At 33.0% G+C, this 19,282-nt stretch overlaps 1 protein-coding gene and 1 pseudogene across 1 annotated transcript; both read right to left on the reverse strand.

The window, feature by feature from the left end:
- Window positions 1-5,883: 5,883 nt before the first annotated feature.
- On the reverse strand, window positions 5,884-12,488 carry LOC118039429 (probable LRR receptor-like serine/threonine-protein kinase At1g07650; annotated as a pseudogene).
- An 83-nt stretch (window positions 12,489-12,571) lies between these two features.
- LOC140954231 (probable leucine-rich repeat receptor-like serine/threonine-protein kinase At3g14840) lies at window positions 12,572-14,604 on the reverse strand. Its single transcript, XM_073406807.1, has 3 exons — window positions 14,480-14,604; window positions 14,034-14,193; window positions 12,572-12,689 (listed from the first exon to the last, which is right to left on the reverse strand). The coding sequence occupies exons 1-3, from the start codon at window positions 14,601-14,603 to the stop codon at window positions 12,614-12,616; spliced, it is 360 nt and encodes a 119-aa protein (XP_073262908.1). The 5' UTR covers window position 14,604; the 3' UTR covers window positions 12,572-12,613.
- Window positions 14,605-19,282: the final 4,678 nt, after the last annotated feature.

Genomic DNA, 19,282 nt, shown 5'->3' on the forward strand with positions numbered 1-19,282 from the left:
AAAAAATCTATGTTTTTCTATTCTTAATTAAAAATATATCCTTCTAAGAAAAATTTATTTGACTGATATTTATGAGTTTTTTAATATTTTATCATTGTTTTTTTTTTTTCCGTAATCAAGTTAACTTAAAAGTAATTTAGTCATTTAACAAATATTAATATTAATAAAACAAAGTGATTCATATATGCATTGCACATATTGGTGTTTGGCAATCTAACAATGATTTTTGGGTAGCCATTCAAGTCATCTTTATAGCCTCTACATCCCTAAGCAAAGTGTATGGCCAATGGACCTTTGGATTGGCTCACTCAGTCTTTTTTTCACTTTTTTTTTTCTTTGGTTTCCATATCTAACCCTTCAAATTTTCAAAGCAACCATTTAATTTGATTTTCCTTCCAATTTGGTCCATCTTTATATAATTGGATTTTTTTTTCAATTTTATCCCTGTTTAAAAAAATTTTAATCTATCAGAATTGGTCATTATTCTTTTGATTATTATTTATTTTATCCGAGATGGTTTTTAAAATTGATTTTTTTAGGATTTCATTCTCCTTCAGTTTTTTTTTCCTACAAGATTTGATTCATATTCTTGTAATTGTTATTTTTTATACTTTGATAAATTTTTTAATTTGATTTTTTTTTCAATTTCATCCTTCAACATTAAATTAGCTGAAAATTAAGCTTATTGATGAAGCATGGGTTGAGGATTTCACGAGTTGCGGATTGGGAAGATTAACTTAGGTTTAGGAGATTTTCTTGAATTTGTTTGGTTGTTTTTTTTCAATTTTTAAGCTCATGTTTTATTTTTAGTTTCATTCATTGATATTTATTTTATTTGAGATTAGACTTCGTTATTTTTTATTTTCTTTCTATATGAATTTTCACCGGGTTTGAAAATGACTAGGGTTTTTCTTATAGGATATATAGATGGTATTATTATAGGATTCCAATTCATCTCATAGTTTTTTTTTCTATAGTAAGCCGCAATAATCAACTGACCTTGAGCAAAGCAAGAAATATCTCATCATTCAATTTGAAAAATACAAAGAGCATTGCCTTGTGAAAAACGATCTCTAAGGTCTTCCTATACTTCTTGTGTTGTGATTGAAAAAATAACATTGTCTGCAATGTCTTATTTGAGTGAATTAAGAATCTAAGAAATAAAAAATATTATTGTATTTTTTTCCATAAGGCATATTCATCTAGCTTGTTTGTTTCAATGACATGGAAATGGTTCCATTTATAAAAACCTAGCTTGGATTTGGCATTCAATAAAAATCATTGTGGTCATGCATCATATAAGAGGCTTTGAGATGCGCACCATATCTGGATGATCTAAATGGTACAAAAAATATGGATTGTTGTTCAATGGTTGATGTTCCTCTATGATGATTGATATTAGCATGAAAAAAAAAAATTACTAGAAAGGCTAGGGTATTGAACCTAACTCTAATACCATGTAAGGAAAATAAAATAGAAATTTGTATGTTTTTTTGTATTAGGAAACATCTACTTTATACAAGAGAGTTGGTATAATTATGCTTTTTATTATAAGTAGTCTAAGTGTAAAAGGAAACTAAAAATAATTACAGGAAAATTACATTAAGTAAAATATATTCTCTTTGAATGAACATATATTTCCTAATACATAGAGCATTCTCCATCATTCTGTACTGCTTGTAAAACAAATGGTTGTTTGTATTAGTTTTCTTTTACCACCTTAACATATAATAGTGAATATCATAAGTTTAGGCAACAACAAGCACATTAAAAGCACTGATGGAATTAGAGAACATCAACACCATAGAAATTATAAGGTAAACCAAACACCAAACAGCTTACCTTAGGTAGGTGTACTAGGGGTGTTAAAACCTTTCTTTTACACAACCAATCTCTTGCTTTAGAATCTCTAAAAGACCAGTTAGGTTTTCTAATGACTATAATACTAGGTAGCGACTTCTTTTTTCACAAAACAAAGACCCTAACATCATTCTCCACTCCTGGAAAGGGTCGCCGCAACACTGCACTCTTGCGAGGGTGCAACAAGGGGGAAAGACCTTCTTGTTCTGCCTGCAGCGCATCTAGGGGAAGAAGATGGCAAGTAATGCCATCGAAATGGAATCGTTTTGTCTATCTATCTATATATATATATATAATAGTAAATGAAACAATGTTATTTTGTACAAAATTTGTTGTTTAATTTAAAAGAAAATGACGCCAAAAAGTCTTTGTTTCCAAATCAGTCCTCAGTTGAGATTTTGGTTTTAAGAATCAATTCAATTGTATCCCTGCTAAATTTAAATGTTAGCTTTGAAGTTAGTCCCCTTTTTCACTTTAATCCTTGGTTTTGAATTTATGCATTTTGACCCTCAATTATTCAACAAACTTTCAATTTCTTTAATTTAGCCCTTGATTCAATCAATTTCAACCCTTATATTAGCTTCTTTTCCAGTTTGGTCCTTAGTTTTGGATTTCTTCAAGCAAATCCCTAATTGCCCATCAAACTTCAATATTTACGCAATTAAGTCCTTGATTTGACCAAATTAAATCTTAAAAATTGTGATGTGACCCCTAATCTTTAATCTCTTTCAATTAAAGCCTAAATTGATTTTAAAAAATCAATTTTCTTGCAATTAAACCCTTTATAAATTCAATTAGACCTTAAACAAATTCTAATTGGTTCCTTAAACATCTAATTTAAAATTTTTCTTCCTTAAATTGAATTTTCTTTATCAATAGAGCCTTTATCAGTAAAAAAATATACTGTCAATTTTAATCTTTGTATTTTTGAACTTCCTCAACCAATCTTTGGTTATTTTCTGGGTACCCTGTGTCCTCTTTTCACTGTTGTATATTTATTGGTTTTCTTCCGACAAAGTTTTTTGATTATTTTTTTTTGTGTGGGACCTAAAAATAGATAATAACAAATCAAATTGAAAATTTCAAAAAATTCACTATTAAAATCCACGTTGATGAACAATAATTAACAATAAAACCTCTTTCTTTTTTTTAGTTTATACTATAATTTTTGGAAAGGAATTTGGTCCTTTAGGCCATTCTAGGGATGATTAATGCTGAGTATTTGGGCTGTTGAATGGCGTGTGTGTGTCTATATATATATATATATATATATATATATATCTCACATGAAAAAGATTACGAAACATTTTATAACGTATAGGCTATAAAAACATATGTGAGACCAAGTATTCACAAATTAACTTTATATTTTTTAGGTTTATTAAAAAAAAATATAAAGGAAAAAAAAAAGTTTAGGTCTCACCCGGGTTATGTCGAGTCACCCGAGTTTAGACTATTTAAAACACGGCCGAGACCCCGGGTTGCCTAGGTCTCACTTCAACTCTCGGGTCAGGTCGGTTTTTATATTTATGGGTAAAACTCATGTCAAATCTTTTGAAAATTGTTTTATGAAAAATATTACTAAAAATTGTTTTTCTTTGAAAATTATTTTGAGGAGTTTTTGATATCACTGCCTATTTGTTTGGGAAAACGGTTTGAAGAGAAGCATCTGGATTTGAAACTACAACCTCTTTGGATTTTGAAAGATTTGGAACTATTGATATGTAAAGCTCAAGGTTATTACTTGTCTTGATCAAAATTTGTTTTTCTTACAGAGAGGATTCTTCTTTTACTTTAGAGAATGCAGACACTAATTGTTGGAGCAACTTTTGGGTTTCCAAAGGCAAACCTTTAATTTGCTTATTTCAAGTTGGGAAATTCGATTTTCATCTGAAATCATTTGAGCTCATGATTTGTGTTCTAACCTAATTTTTATCTATTGGTTTTAATTTTATTTTACGGGGTTTAAAATATAAAATTAAAATATTAAAAATTTATTTCAATAAAAAAATATGATTTGTTAGCTTTCACGAATACTAGAGATTATAATGTTGTTTTATCATTTTATCCTTATCTTTAAGATAACCCTTACCTAAATATAGATCTGAGTGCATGCAGAAGAGGAGGCAGAGGAAACTCTAGGAGAAAGCCATTACTAGAAACCTACAAAAAAATAAATAAATAAAGACATTTAAAAAAAAAAAAATAGGGGCGCGGCCGAATCACTAGCCGCCGCTGCCCCCTCCCCCCAGCTTTTTTTCTCTCTTCTTCCCTGGTCTCAGACTAGACATTAAACGCCCCCTTCAGTTTTTTTTTTTCTTATTCTCCCTGGCTTGAGACCAAGACCACCACCACACCAGCCTTGGCCTCCCCTCACAGCCGAACAAACATCCCCAACCATCACCATCATCTTCATCTTCGTTCTCCAATAATAGCTCAAGCAACAGCACGGAGAAAAAAAGACAAGGGAGAACGCAGAAAAAAAAAAAAAAAAAAGCACAGGGGATAAAGAGAAAAAATACAGACGAATAAGGGAGGAACTAAACTGAGAGGGCAGAGAAAAAAAACAGAGGAAGACAAGCAGGAGAAGCAGGAGGAAGAGACGGAGAAACAGAACCAGGAAAGGGGAAAAAAAATGGATTACATAGAGAAGGAGAGAAAGGCAGAGGAGAGACACAGATCAGCCCGGCCATTGTCTTCAACCCTGCAGAAAAAGAAGAACCCAAAACATTAGTTTCCAGAGAGAACCGGCATCATCATCATCCTCATTCCTTCATCTATAAGAAAAACCCAGAAGTAGAGAAGAGACGAACGAACAGGAGGAACAACAAGCCACCACGCCTTCGTCATCGTCTTCGTTCCTGCTTCCAAGTAAGCTTCCCGCTCCCTTTCATTTATAGTTGTATAAGTACAGGGAGAAGGTAATTTTAATTACCTTCCCACTGTGCACAACATGTGTGAATAGTTCATGCATGCGTGCCTCAGCCAGCCGGGTCACTAGTTTAGACCAATGACCGGACTAGGTTGGGTGGGTTTAGCCCAGTCCTAAAAACTATAATTAAAAAAAAATTTAAAAATTATTTTTTAATTTATTCAATGATGTCAGATTCAGGAATAAAAATACTGATTTAAATTTATTTTTTTATTGTATTTTATTTTATTTAGCTATATAAAAAATAAAAAAATATGTGCATGCGTAAAAATAAATTTATTTTATTTGTTTATTCACTGATGTGAGAGTCAGGAATAAAAAAACTGATTTAAATTTATTCTGTTTTTATACTACGTAATATTTACCAATACTAAAATTAGAAAATATTCGTAATTAAATGTCTGAGTGTGAGAATCTAGACTTTTGTTTCTACTTCTTTTAGAATATAAAGGCACGATGCCTTTTCCTTTGTCTTTGTCTTCCTGTTTAGATGGCATTGGGTCGTCTTCCCTGCAAAAAATTCTCTTCTAAGGAATTCTAGCGAGGAATTTGAATTTTCTTTGCAACAATGGAAATGTGTCGGATAGACTAAGGTAGAGTCTATCATGTAAAAGGCTTGCAAATATGGCTGAGATTAAGGTAGAAGTACAAAATATAATTAAGACTTTCAAGAAATCTTTGTAATTGCTTGTTATGAAGGATTTGATATGGGGACTTGTCACTAAATTGGATTGACTTTCCATGAGAATAATATTTAAGGATGAATCCAACTATGTTTAACTTAGCATTTTAGTAATCAGTTTTTTATTATAATTATTATTTATTTTATAAAAAAATAATATAATATATATTAGTTTCCACAACTTTGACTATAATCTTTTAGAAACAACATTTTAATACAATAAAAATACTTATAATTATAATTACTTTATAATTTTATTTATAAATCATTTATGTTTCAAAATTTTTATATTTACTTTAGATTCATTAATCGAACTTAAATAATTATTATTATAAATAAAAATATATATATATTCTTGCATAAATAAAGTTAATATTACATATAATCACTCCATGAACTATAGGATATATACACTAGCAATAATAAGTACTGATTAATGAGTAATGATTCATACCAGGAAACATGAATTGCCAATAAAAGATAATAGCAGTAGTGTAATTTTGTGACTGTATAGTTTTCAATCTGTTTCTTATTCAGGATTTTTCATGATAAAAAGTTAATATTACATATAATCACTCCATAAACCAGTACTTTCGCGAGTATTTAGTTTTCAATCTGTTTCTTATTCAGGATTTTTCATGATAAAAAAGTTGTGGTTTGTGGCATCAGCTTTTACTAATTGGCTGATGAAGAGGAAGAAGCAGTCCATGGTCCCTCTGATGACTTCACGAGGGACTGAGTTTCACTTAAACTTCCATTGACAGAAGATTGAGCAAACTCGTTATGTAAGGCCGTAGCATACCCTGATGGATCACCCAATGTGCTTGGAACCATGACCAGTTCCTCGACATCAGTTTTTCCTTTAAGCATGCTCACTACTGTAGACATTGTAGGTCTTAAGTGCTGGAGATTGATTTGTGCATAGCAGGGCTACATTGATCATTCTAACCACTTCTTTCTTGTTGAATTCAGACCCCAATCTTGGATCAACTATCTCCATTATGTCCCCATTTTTTTGTAAATATAGAACCTGAAATAACCAAAAAAAATAGATATATAGCTGACCAAGAGTAAACATGAACAGGCAATTAAGAGACTAAATGGGCATAGCTTACCCAATCTAGAAGGCATACAAAATTCTCATCCCTCCTAAATTTTGACGTTGTTCATCCCAGAAACAATTTCCAATGCTACAACACCAAAGCTGTATACATCTGCCTTGTAAGTTAAGTAACCATATAATGCATATTCCGGTGCCATGTATCCCCTGCACAGAAAGAATAACTCAGAGACATTTTACTAGCTTGCTTCTCTAAAACATGTATAAAAGTGCTAAATGTCTATTGTTTGTTTTTGTTTTCGATAGGCAAAATTATATTTCTTGCAGCCTAAACAGGATTTCGAACCCTGGATGATAATGTGTTCATTTAGAGGAACACAGCCATAGATGGGGAGGCCCTGATCCATCAGAACCCTGCCGTGTGTGATTTGAACCCTAGATGCCTGCCTACCACATATTTTGAAGCTAGCCCCTTCCATCGGCACTTCAGCCCAGTTACAGCATCATACTCTTTAAGACTAAAAGCTATCTTAGATAAATGACAATACTTGTGTGTTTTCCTTACTGTCTTCTTTTCAGGATTTTTCATGTGTTCAATAAACCCCGTGTTAATATCAGAAACTCACATTGTTCCAGCAACTCTGGTGTCGATGTGGGTGTTGTCCTCGTCATCAAGCTTGGCCATTCCAAAATCAGATATCTTGGCGTTCATGTCCTTGTCAAGAAGGATATTGGTACCTTTTATGTCCCTATGAACAATTTTGAGTGTCGACTCCTCATGCAGGAAAACCAGACCTTTCGCTATGCTTACACATATCCTCTGCCTTGTACGCCAGTCTAGCTTCGTTGCCTTGATTTCCTTGGTCCCTGTAATCATCAAGCATAACCCAACCCATCAGTTTCTTCTTCACTAATTCTATCTATATGCCATTAAAATAACTTGTTTTCTTTCCCATTACTTTACATAAGATACTATGGGGAAGGGATCAGAGGCCTACCGAACAAAACATGCGCAAGGCTATTGTTTTCCATGTATTCATATACCAGCAACAATTGCTTCCCCTCAATGCAACATCCATACAATCTAACAAGATTTGGGTGTTGCAAAGCAGAAATCATGCCTATTTCGTTCACAAACTCACGATTCCCCTGTTTTGATTTCGCAGAAAGCTGCTTAACCGCAATAGGAGTGCCATCTGATAGAACTCCCTATAATGAGAATAATTTTAGACAAACAAAATAAGTTCACCGAGGCCATTCCTTGATGCTTCGATAAGAGAAAAGAAATAATATAGTAGACAAGTAGCTAGACGAAAAAAAAAATATGTACTATACTTTGTAGACGCAGCCAAAACCACCTTCTCCAAGTTTGTTTGCTGGATCAAAGTCATTCGTTGCAGCTTTGATTTGTCTGAAGGTGAAGATACCAGTAAGCAGATCTAACCCAACAAGTTCTGCCCAAGGAACAAAGAGGATATGTATATATTAGAGAGTATGGTTAGAGAGTAATATAAAACCATTGTTTAGCTTCATCTTTGGATTGAGATAATTCTTTGACAAATGTATGCATTCATGGATAGACATACAGCAAATAAGATGCAGAAAATTGCTTATTGCCGTGTTATTTTAGTGACTGAATTCCTCACTAGAATTTGCAAAATCAAATAAATGTATCAACTTTACCTCGATCCCTCGATTTCCTTCCTCCCAAATAACCTTTCCACCAAAGAGTGGATAGAACTACGAGAATGAGGAATAATGGCAAAACCACAGCTCCAGCGACAATGAATCTCTTCCTGCCTTTATCAGGTGGCTTGAAGTCTAGGCAGAAATAGAATTGCAGCAAGAGCAAGTATTGTCAGATCACAGTACTAATTATTACTTCATTACCATGTCATTCCATTATATGTCAACCTACCAGATTCCACATCAATGGCTGATATTAGAGGACCATATGTTCCTTTTGTGGGAGACCTTGTGGTTCCTTTCCCAGCCCAATGAAGGCGGATCTCTAAAGCTCCATTGGTTACAGGTGCTGTATAATTATGAATGTATACCTTATCCGCCCCTCCCGCTGCCTTCACTATATCAAAATCCTTCAGCACAACAATGTCCTGCGAGAACAATTCTTCAATTAAGCTGTCACCTATTGCATAAGGAATGAATCTATGATCTTTTAATTAATAGATACCTGAATATAAACATCAAATATCCGTCTTCCTAGACTGTAATAGGATCTGTTATCCCTCATCACTATCTCTGCAAAGTGCAGCTTGATTTTGTAATTCCCATTTACCAGACAGGGAACGTGGTATGTGAGAGACAAAGGAGTGAGGCGTGCATTTGTGTACAATACAGAGTTGTCCATTCTGAGCGTGGACTTGTTTTTTGCTATGTAGAAATCCAAGGAAGCAGGAACATCCCAGATATGTCCGGTGGTACTTGTTTGCCAATCCTCTCTTTTGGACGCATATTTTGCTGCACCTCCTGGCTCATTATCTGCTTCGTAGATGGTGTTTCCAATGGTGGCTTCTGGTCCCCCACAATTTATGTGCACTGAATATCGCTCTATTCATAGAAATAAAAATGGCCATGGCCACCGATATGATTAAACAAATTATAACACAAGAAAGGCTAGGATCAGACCGTACGCTAAATCGGAGCAAACAGAACATAAACAATTAAGATTTTGTGATGCCGGAGCATCCTTTTCCTCCTTGAGTGGAAATCGTGGTGGGAACCACGATGTAAATGCCCACATAAGTTTGTCCGTTAACATTTGTCTAGGCTTTTGGGATCAACCGGTTGTTTATTCCTGCACCAGTTGAAGGTCTTAGATTCAATTTGTTTCCATAGGAGGATGGAAATCCTAGTGGTCGGATGCATGATGGGGTAGCCACACGCAAAAGGACCATTGAGTTTATGACTGAGATGCTATGATCCAACGAATATAGAAATAAATATATAGTCTAGGCTGACAGGTTGTTCCTGCATCATTTTTCGGTCTCCTTCCGGGTGAAATGTAAAAGCGGATAGCTTAACAAATTTAAGAGTACCTTCAGAACAAGCACGCAGGCACTCAACAGGTTTCCTGGAAATATTGGCCAGATAGAATCATCAGCTTACTTAAAAGAATCATCAACAGGTTTTAGATATTTATCAAAGTAGAAGCTTACGAATAGTTCCCTCCCCAAGTACTTTTGAACAGATTTCTGGCAAGACAAGAAGAGTTAAGTTTTGTAGGTTATGAAGTGAACGGTGATGTAAAAAGAAGCAGACTTTCAAAATCAAAGGCAAGGCAAGGAAAATGAAATCAATCTTACAGTGTTTCTCTACATTTTGCTTCCGAAGTAAAATTGTTGTAAGAAAGATCGATTTCGCTGCACACAAAGATAGCTTCCTTAAACATTTTTTAGAAAATTGCATGCACATGTTATCTTTTGGTTGCTATCTCAATGCAGAAGAGATGAATAGACAGAAGAGATGAAGACAGTTGGGAGAGAAAGGACATGTCCTCACCTCACGTCTTTTCTGATTTTAACAGATAAAAATTCAATCCAAAACTATACAAATTTATTTTTATATCTCCATCTTCGTCACTGTAACCAAACACATTTTTGTCCCTACTGTATTTGTCCTTTCTATTCAAGGACAATAACTAAATGAAACCTTGGAGATAGTTTGATCATTCATGCACTACTGTACTGAAAACTATCTGGGAACTGGGAAGGATAATCTGATTTCCAGCTTCTCATCAGTATAGATCTTCAAAGACTAGGACATATTATTAAACCTACAGACATCTGTTATAGGATAAGGGAAACCTGATGTTCATGATTAAGCTTTTGGGTTGAGAATGTTCAGATAAAGGCGAACTGAAGTTGATCATTTCTGTCTTTCAGGGGAGAGTTAATGCATAAAATATTCAATAATTCTAATTGAGTAAAAAGAAAATATATTACAAACAAAAATCTAAAAAATCATAATTTATATACAGAAATTAAGAAAAAACTAACATACTAGCGAGTATCTCTTTTGTCGATCCAATCTGGGATGGGCCCTGTAAGCATGTTCCTTGTAAGATACCTATGCAAAAAGTAAAATTGTCATCTGGTTGAACATTTGTCCAAGGCTACCATTGTAAAAGACTGTCTGGAAGACAAGTTTATCATCATAATTGCTGTACTCTACCATGAGAATAACTTGAAAAAAGGATTGATCTATCGGATCAGCTCTGGTCAACATTTTTATTAAAAAAAATTAATTTTGTTCCATTCTTTTCACAAGATATTGACCCGATCAGGTATGGACAGGGTTTGGCCAGGTTGAATAGGTTTGACAGTTCAATTTCTTGCATGGTTCAACTAGAATCTTGGCCCTGGTCATGCTCCGAGTCCTGGATTTTCTTGGACTAGTTATCTGACTGGTTTAGGTTTAATAATTAGGCTTTCATATGGCAAACATTAATTTCAGAAGGTAATATAATATAGTATACTTACATTTTCTCCAAGCTTTTTAGGCCATCATAATTTGTTGGAAGTGAACCATTTAATCTGTTGAAACTGAGATCCCTGTTTTCGAAAAGAAGGGGGAAAAAAGGGTAATGACCATGGTTCATAATGCATATTGAAGGTTATTTACAAATAATAATGTAGCTGCAATCTAAAATCAGCAGCTCTAAGTATCCATGAGATTCACACTTCAATCTTCATGTAGATGAATGACAGAATGGATGATATACAAGGGATAGAGTAAATTACAAAATTTTCAGCTTTGCCATTCTGGTCAAATATATGGGAAAATTTCCTGACAAGTTGCAGTTGCTCAACATCCTGCAATATACATTAATTTCATGTAAGCTAAATATACACTGTGTTGTAAATTAAATTGATCATGGTATGAGAGTATCAGCTGCAAGAATAACTCACAGATACTTAATGCCTGCTATAGATTCTAGGTTGGGAAACTCTGAACCATCTCCAAGTAAGTTACTTATTTTTCTGCTCAATAGTAGGCAACATAAAAATGTGAGAAGTTCAGGATTAAAGTTGTAACTGAGACCATAAATTTAAAACAAATATCTTACAGATCAGTTAGATTAGTCAAGAGAGAAATGCTTGAAGGAATGGGTCCAGTGAAACCACCAGCTTGGATCTCTCTGTTAATACAAAATTAAAGGGGGTTAGGGTTCTGCTTCAGTGATGAGATTCAGAGCTTGTGGTAGAAACTAGCACATACAATGTATCAAGTTGTTTCCAGCTCCGAATAAAATCAGGTATTCTTCCAGTGAAGTTATTGCCGCTAAGCCTTCTGCATTCGCCGAACGGAAAACACAGAATCATGAAACTTGGAGAGTAAAGAGATGCATCTGTAATATCAAATACTGCAACTAATGAGTATGATACACAATAACCATGAGAAATGAGAACCTACAGTTCCTTCAATCCGGTCAGATTAGTCAGAGCCGGTGGTAACTCTCCAGTGAGATAATTGCCACTGAGAGTTCTGCAATCACAAAAGGAGAAAAACACTTAGCATTCAATAATCAGTTAGGACTTAATTTCTAATACAAAAGGGTTGAATGAACTGACAGATTCTCCAGGTTAACCAAGCCTCCAAGCTCAGGGGGAACAGTTCCGGAAAACATATTGTCCTGAATGTTCCTGCATAAATGGCAACTCTCAGGATTACTCCTGACTAAACAATTGAACAGATTTAAATATGAAAAGAAAAAAAAACAAGAAATTGACTAGTAGAAAAATGCATACAGGTAACTAAGTGTCGTAATCCTTCCCAGATAGCTAGGAATTTTTCCTGTCAACCGATTCACGCCGACAGACCTGTTGTTTATACAATCTATTAATTATGAGTAAGCAATTCCTTGGCTAGAAAACATGAACGCAGAATTTTCTTACAATGTTTCCAGCTTGGTATTAGCCCATTCAGGTGGTATATTGCCACTCAGGTAGTTGGCCAAAGACCTCTGCAGAGCCGATAAATTAAGTTCTAATAAAACCGAATCATACGATGCAAATTCACGGTGCTCAATCTGTAGAAACGTAATAATTTGAAGCACTGCTTACAGATGTTTAAGGTGTGGAAGTTTCTCGATAGCCTTTGGGAGAGTACCGTCAAGATCTTGCCTTTTGAGATATCTGCAATGCAATAACACATGCACCCATCAATTCCTCAATACAAGGTAAGAATTCAAAACTTTCAACCATTGCAAATCAACATCATATGTCAAGAAAATACAAGACATAACTACAACTTTTATTATTTATTGTTTTTATATAATTTTACTGCTAATGAATTGCATCTGAATTTCTCAAAATAAAAATATTTTTTTAACTCAAAATGTGATGCATATTAGATGACATAGTTTTTTAAATATTTATACGGTGATATATTGAATGATATATTTTTAAAAAAATATTAAAACAATGATATATTGAATCGATCTTAGTTAACATGTCAAGTTTGTAACCGAGGATTATGTTAACCTTATAGAAAAAAATCAAAATAAATTATGAAGGTCACTTATTAATCAATTTAATGTTAAATGATAAAATAAAATAAAAAACAAAAAAAGCAAAAAAAAGCTACCCAGATCAACCATCGTCAAACTCCAAACCCACAACTCGAGTCATGAGAACTAGATAACTCAATAAAAAAAAAAATTAAAAAAAAAATATGAAGCTCAATTTCTAACCAACCCGATGTTGAAGGTTGAAATTGTACAAAAAATCAATTAAAAAATAAAAATAAAAAAACCTAAGTTAACTCGGGATAATCTATTAAACCTGGAACCTAGAATAAGAGACAAAATAACTTCATAAAAAGCAAATAAAAAAATTACAAAGCTCTATTTCTAATACATCTAATTTTGAAATTTGAAATCAAGAAAAAAAAAAACCAAATCATTTAGACTGAAATAACTCAACGGAAATCAAATTGAAAAAAACAAAAAAAATCGATCCTCAAAAAGCCTAATAGTGGAGGATAAAATTAAAAAACAAAATTAGTTGTTGAAGGATAAAATAAAAAAATAATTAAAAAGTAAACCGAATCAACACAAGTTTACTTATCAAACTCGTGATCTAGATAATAAGATTGAAATAACCTTTATAGAAATTAAATAAAAAAAATGACTAAGCCCAATTAAAAAAAATTAAAATTTAAAAAAATTTAAAAAATAAACTCGAGTTAATCTATTAAACTTGCAATGTAAATCATAAAATTAAGATAAAATCATAAAAAATATATATATATAATGCCACTACCAACATATTTAATGTTGATATCAAGAATAAAAAAATGATATTGGTATATAACTTAATAAAAAGAATCGAGCAAAATTATGAAGCATTATGTGTGTGACTGCTCCGCCACACAGTTAGTAATTTGTTAATTCCCTGGACTGGCCCAGTCAGAATCCTTCAGACCTCAAATTAAAATTGAAAATAAAAGCATGGAGTGGTAAGTGTGAAGAGATATACATGCCAATAACGTGGCACGGTTCTCCAGGAAATGAGCAATTGCAAACAACTTTATTGTCAGCTTCTAGCTTTGGAGGTAAAATTGTATCATTGCACAGTTTCATATTGCGATTCCAGCCTTTTTTGCCCAGTTGTGTTGCTACTTCAAGCAAGGCTTCCACTGCATAAATCAAAATTAAATCTCAACTTCTAATTCTGGGATGATTAGCTGGTGGCTTCTACAATGCCTTGCCAAGAAATGTTTGCAGAAAACACAGAATTCTGTAAGAAAATCACTGCATGATGCCATTACTAACATGGTTACAGAATTCGGCAATACAATCACATTTGATGACTGCGTTATCGAAGAGTGTATGAAAATCAAATTAAATATATATATAATATATGTATGTATGTATGCATATATATGTATGCATATATATATATATATGTATGTATGTATGTACCTTCATCAGGAGCAAGGCTCAAATCTTGGGCCTCCAAGTTAATTGCTCCCATGCAAAACATTAGTAACATAAGCACAAGTAAGCTAGACATGATTCTCAAGATATCAGAGAGTGCAGGAGCCATCTTCCTTAGTCTGCAATCCACTTCAAGAGTTATTTAGTAGGCTGCCTGGAGATGCATTATTATAGTCGACCTTTCATGATGTGGGGTCTTTCTTACCTTGTCTTATATGCTTTCAGCAGGCACACCACTGTTAGGTGGGATTAGGAACCGGACCTAATACTATTGAATTTTATTGGGCTGTTAGATATTTTTAATTTTATTTTATTTTATTTTTAGATTTGTTTTTTTATTTAATTTTTTTATTAGATGGTAAAGAAAAAATAAATTTATATTACTCTTTTAATATTGTATAAAAATTAGGTGATGATAATTTGTTTTCATATCAAGTTGGGTTGAATTTCCTTATTAAAACATGTTACTTTTTTCCTTTCAAAAATACTTATTTATTTTTTTATTTAATTCAAGTTAATAATTTTTTGATTTTTTATATTATTTTGATGTGATGATATAAAAAATCAATTTTAAGAAATAAAAAAAATATTATCTCAATATATTTTAAAAAAATAATCATTACTTAATAATATACCAGTTAACATATTAGCTTGTGCTCCACAGCGGGTCGATAACAAATTTTTTTCAAATATAAAAATGTTTGAGTTAGGTGAAAAGCACGAAATGTATTTGCATTATTATCATCTCCAACTAAAGTATTTTCTACAATAACATCATGAATAACGTTTAGCAAAACAGTGCCCAATACACTAACAACTAATTGTTTTCCCTTTAATATTTTTTAAGATATTTTTTATTTTATTTTTTTCCTCTTAAATTTATTTTATTTTCTCTTATTTATTTTTTCATATCGTAAAAAGCAAATAAATTGATGTGATCTTTTTTATGTTGTACAAAAGTTGAGTGATGATAATGTTTTGTCATTTTTAGATTGAGTTGAATTTTCTTATCAAAGCATGTTTATTTTTGCGTTTCAAAAATACATTTAAAAAATTTTAATTTTTTTTTTAATTTTTCTTTACTTTAAATTAATATTTTTTTGATATTTTTATATTATTGTAATATGATGACAGATCTAAGGACCGCAACTAGATCCAAGCCTATGCAAAGCCCAACCCAAGTATATGCGGAGCCAAATCCAAAGTTATTGGATATAGTTCTATTGCTGGATTCAATACAATTAAAAATTATATTTTATAATTTTATATTTAAAATAAAAATTATTATTAAGCCGCTGTAAAGCTGCAAGTCAATATTATAAAATGTATATATAAGCAAACACGTAAAAGTACAAGTTTGTATGTACTAGACGCCTTGTGGCTTTCCATTTTTTGTCTAGTCAACGGGAAGATTAGTAGGTCAAAACTAATAATAAATATCAATGGGAAATTAGAGAGGAAGTATCCGAACTAAGAAAGAAGAATTTTACGTTTATATATTCATTTGTGTGTGAAACGGAGAAAAGAATATATAAGCAAACACGTAAAAGTACAAGTTTGTATGTACTAGACGCCTTGTGGCTTTCCATTTTTTGTCTAGTCAACGGGAAGATTAGTAGGTCAAAACTAATAATAAATATCAATGGGAAATTAGAGAGGAAGTATCCGAACTAAGAAAGAAGAATTTTACGTTCATATATTCATTTGTGTGTGAAACGGAGAAAAGATAGGCTATATAATTCATTTGTGTGTGAACGGGAAATTGGAGAGGAAGTATCCGAACTAAGAAAGAAGAATTTATTTCTGAAATAATTTTACAATGAATTTTATATTTTTAAAATAAAAGATACAGAGAAGAGATGCTATATTTTCAGACATAATATTTTTTATTTTTTATTTTTAAAATATCTTTATAAAATATATTTATTAATCCAATTGTATTGAATAATCTCTGAAAAATGAAATATCATAACGAATATCATTTTCAAAGTTGGATTCCTACCGGTCTCTCTTGGGTGGCTCTATGAGATTCCGTGTGTTGGTTTTCCAGTCCTCCACACTATTTGATCAAAATACTAAATCAAATTTTTATTATTATTAACGGTGTCGCACCCGACATCGCGGCGGCCTTAAAAAGTTAAATAAATCTTTGGAAAGAATAAATTTCTAGCATCCTGTTTTTTAATGGGGAATAGTCTTGTTTAAGGAGTCGTCACCTAGTATTATGGTCACTAGGAACCCTAACTGGTCAACAGAGATTCTATGGTTTGGGACTCGTTACGTAAAAGGGAAGATATTATCACCCCTTAAACGTCCTGCCTGAAGCAGGCTGCATTGCTAGTTTCGTCTTAAATTGCTAAATGTTTATTAGTTTATGTTATGAAAATTTGATTATCATATTCCTGACTCTGGCGTCAGTGAATATTTAACTACGAATATTTCCAACTCTGGCGTTGGTAAATATTACGTAGCTATAAAATAAATGAAATCAATATTTTTTTTTATTCCCGACTCTGGCGCCAATGAATAAATAAATGAAAAATATAATTTTATTTTTACGCATGCACATATTTTTTATTTTTTCTAGTTAAATAAAATAAAATACAACAAATAAAATAATATAAATTTAAACCGGTATTTTTTTTTTATTCCTGACTCTGGCGTCAGTGAATAACCCAATAAATTTACATTATTTTTATTTGTGCATACATGCATACATTTTTTATTTTTTGAGCTAAATAAAATAAAATACAACGAATAAAAATAATATAAATTTAATCGGTATTTTTATTCCTGACTCTAGCGTCAGTGAATAACCCAATAAATTTACATTATTTTTATTTGTGCATACACATTTTTTTATTTTTTTTTCTACCTGTTTTATTTTATTATTTTTATTATTTTATTATTTTTTTGGCTGGGCCCACATGGGCCGGGCAAAGGCATGCACCAAGCATGCATGCAAGGCTAATTAAATTTTACGGCAACAGTGTCAAATCCGATTGCAAAGCAGAAGGAGAAGATTACCTGGACGCAGGATGAAGACGTTGATGAAGATTGTGAAGACGATGGTCAACGCCGGTTCTCGTCTCTGTGCTTTCTTCCGATTGGCTGAGTTTGCGTCTCCTTTGCTCCTGGTTTTAGATTCTGTCACCGTCAGTTTTGAGATGAAGGGACAGACGATGGTGGGGCTGCTCCTCGTCTCTGTGTCGTTCCTCTGCTTTTCTGTCCCCTCAGTTTTTTTTGTTCCCTGTCTCCCCCTCTCTCTGTTTCCTTCAGTTGCCCTTGCATCTGTCTGTTCGGGGGGAAAGGGTTGCAACCAGAGTCGCGGCTAACACTGGCCTGGAAGAAGACGATGATGAAGGTGCAGTGGCTGGCCAAAGTTTGCTCTCTCCTCTGTATAATCTCCCTCCCTCTGTTCGTTGCTTTTTTTTCTTTAATCTTCTCTGTTTCCTTGAGAAGAAACAGAGGAACGAAAGTCAGTTTATTTTCTCCTCCCCCCTTGTTTCTCTGCCCAGTCTTCTCCGTTCAAGACAAAGACGATGGTGGTAACAGCACGAGGTGCTGCTGGTTGATGGACCAAAATCTTCCCTGGTTTTGTTTCTCTCCCCCAGTCCCTCTCGGTTCTCTTTCTCCTCTCTCCTTTTTTTTTTTTTACATAGATTGGGATCAGTATTTATAGTGCAAAGAGTCCTATCGCTTGTAAGAAGTAAAAGTCTCAATCAAACTCATTCTCTTTTTTGAAAATTCAAATTAAAATCGAATTCGAAATCAGACAACTTTCATTATCTTGAAGGTAAAGATTATCTTGAAAAATAAAGATTATTTTGAAAGTAAGGATTATCTCAAAGATAAGGATAGAATGGCAAAAGCACATTATAGTCCTTAATTTTCACGCAAGTTGACAAATCACACTTTTCATTGAAATAAGTCTTTGATCTTTTAATTTTACATTTTAAAACCCTGTAAAAATTAAATTAAAAACCAATGGGCCAAAATTGGGTTATGACAGTTGCCCCCTCTTTATAATATTTACTATGCAACGATATTAGAAAATTTCATTTTCTTTTAGCTTTGTGTAGTAAATTTATAAAGAAAATTAGATACAGAAAGAACTTTTCCTTCTTTTTATTTTTATTTTTTGTTTTGAAAACTTTGAAAATAGTAGATTGACACATGACCTTTACAGAGAGATGTAAAAATCAAGAAACAAATCATTTGGGAGATGATCTTCTTTCTTTTTTTTGAAATGGATCAAATTGTTTTAGGCAACCTGCCCAATGATAAAAGAAACGCGAAGAATTTCACAAGTGGTCTAATTGTTCCAGGCAACCTGCCTAATGATTGAAAAATATGATTTTTTTTTTTGTGATGGTATATTGTAATGGGTTACTGGCCTAGATGGTCACATTGTAATGGGTTACCTGCCCAGTTGGTCACATTGTAATGGGTTACCTGTCCAGTTGGTATATTGTAATGGGTTACCTACTTAGTTGGTCACATTGTAATGGGTTACCTGCCCGGTAGAAAAATACGAGGAATTTGTTTTTTTTTTTTTAATAAGACATGATAGGGCTCGAATGCACATTATTCAATAGATGGAAGCTCGAAGGAAATGAGGGCTCGAAGGTGCACTCAAAAGAAGGTAGGATAGGAAATGCACTACCTTTGATGGTCAAGGGTTCGAAGGCGCGCTCGAAAAGAAATAAGACGAGGGCTCAAAGGCGCGCTCGAAAAGAAACTCAGACGAGGGCTCGAAGGCGCGCTCGAATGGAGATAAGACGAGGG

The sequence above is a fragment of the Populus alba genome, chromosome 19, assembly GCF_005239225.2.
Source record: "Populus alba chromosome 19, ASM523922v2, whole genome shotgun sequence".
Lineage (NCBI taxonomy): Eukaryota > Viridiplantae > Streptophyta > Magnoliopsida > Malpighiales > Salicaceae > Populus > Populus alba.

What these genes read in the sequence shown, in the direction of transcription:
- LOC140954231 (XM_073406807.1), bottom strand. Translation starts at nt 14,603, where the DNA reads ATGGCTCCTGCACTCTCTGATATCTTGAGAATCATGTCTAGCTTACTT. An exon ending in GAGCCTTGCTCCTGATGAAG is followed by an intron (nt 14,194 to 14,479) that starts GTACATACATAC and finishes TGATTTATGCAG; the next exon opens with TGGAAGCCTTGCTTGAAGTA. An exon ending in CCGTGCCACGTTATTGGCAT is followed by an intron (nt 12,690 to 14,033) that starts GTATATCTCTTC and finishes ATTGCATTGCAG; the next exon opens with ATATCTCAAAAGGCAAGATC.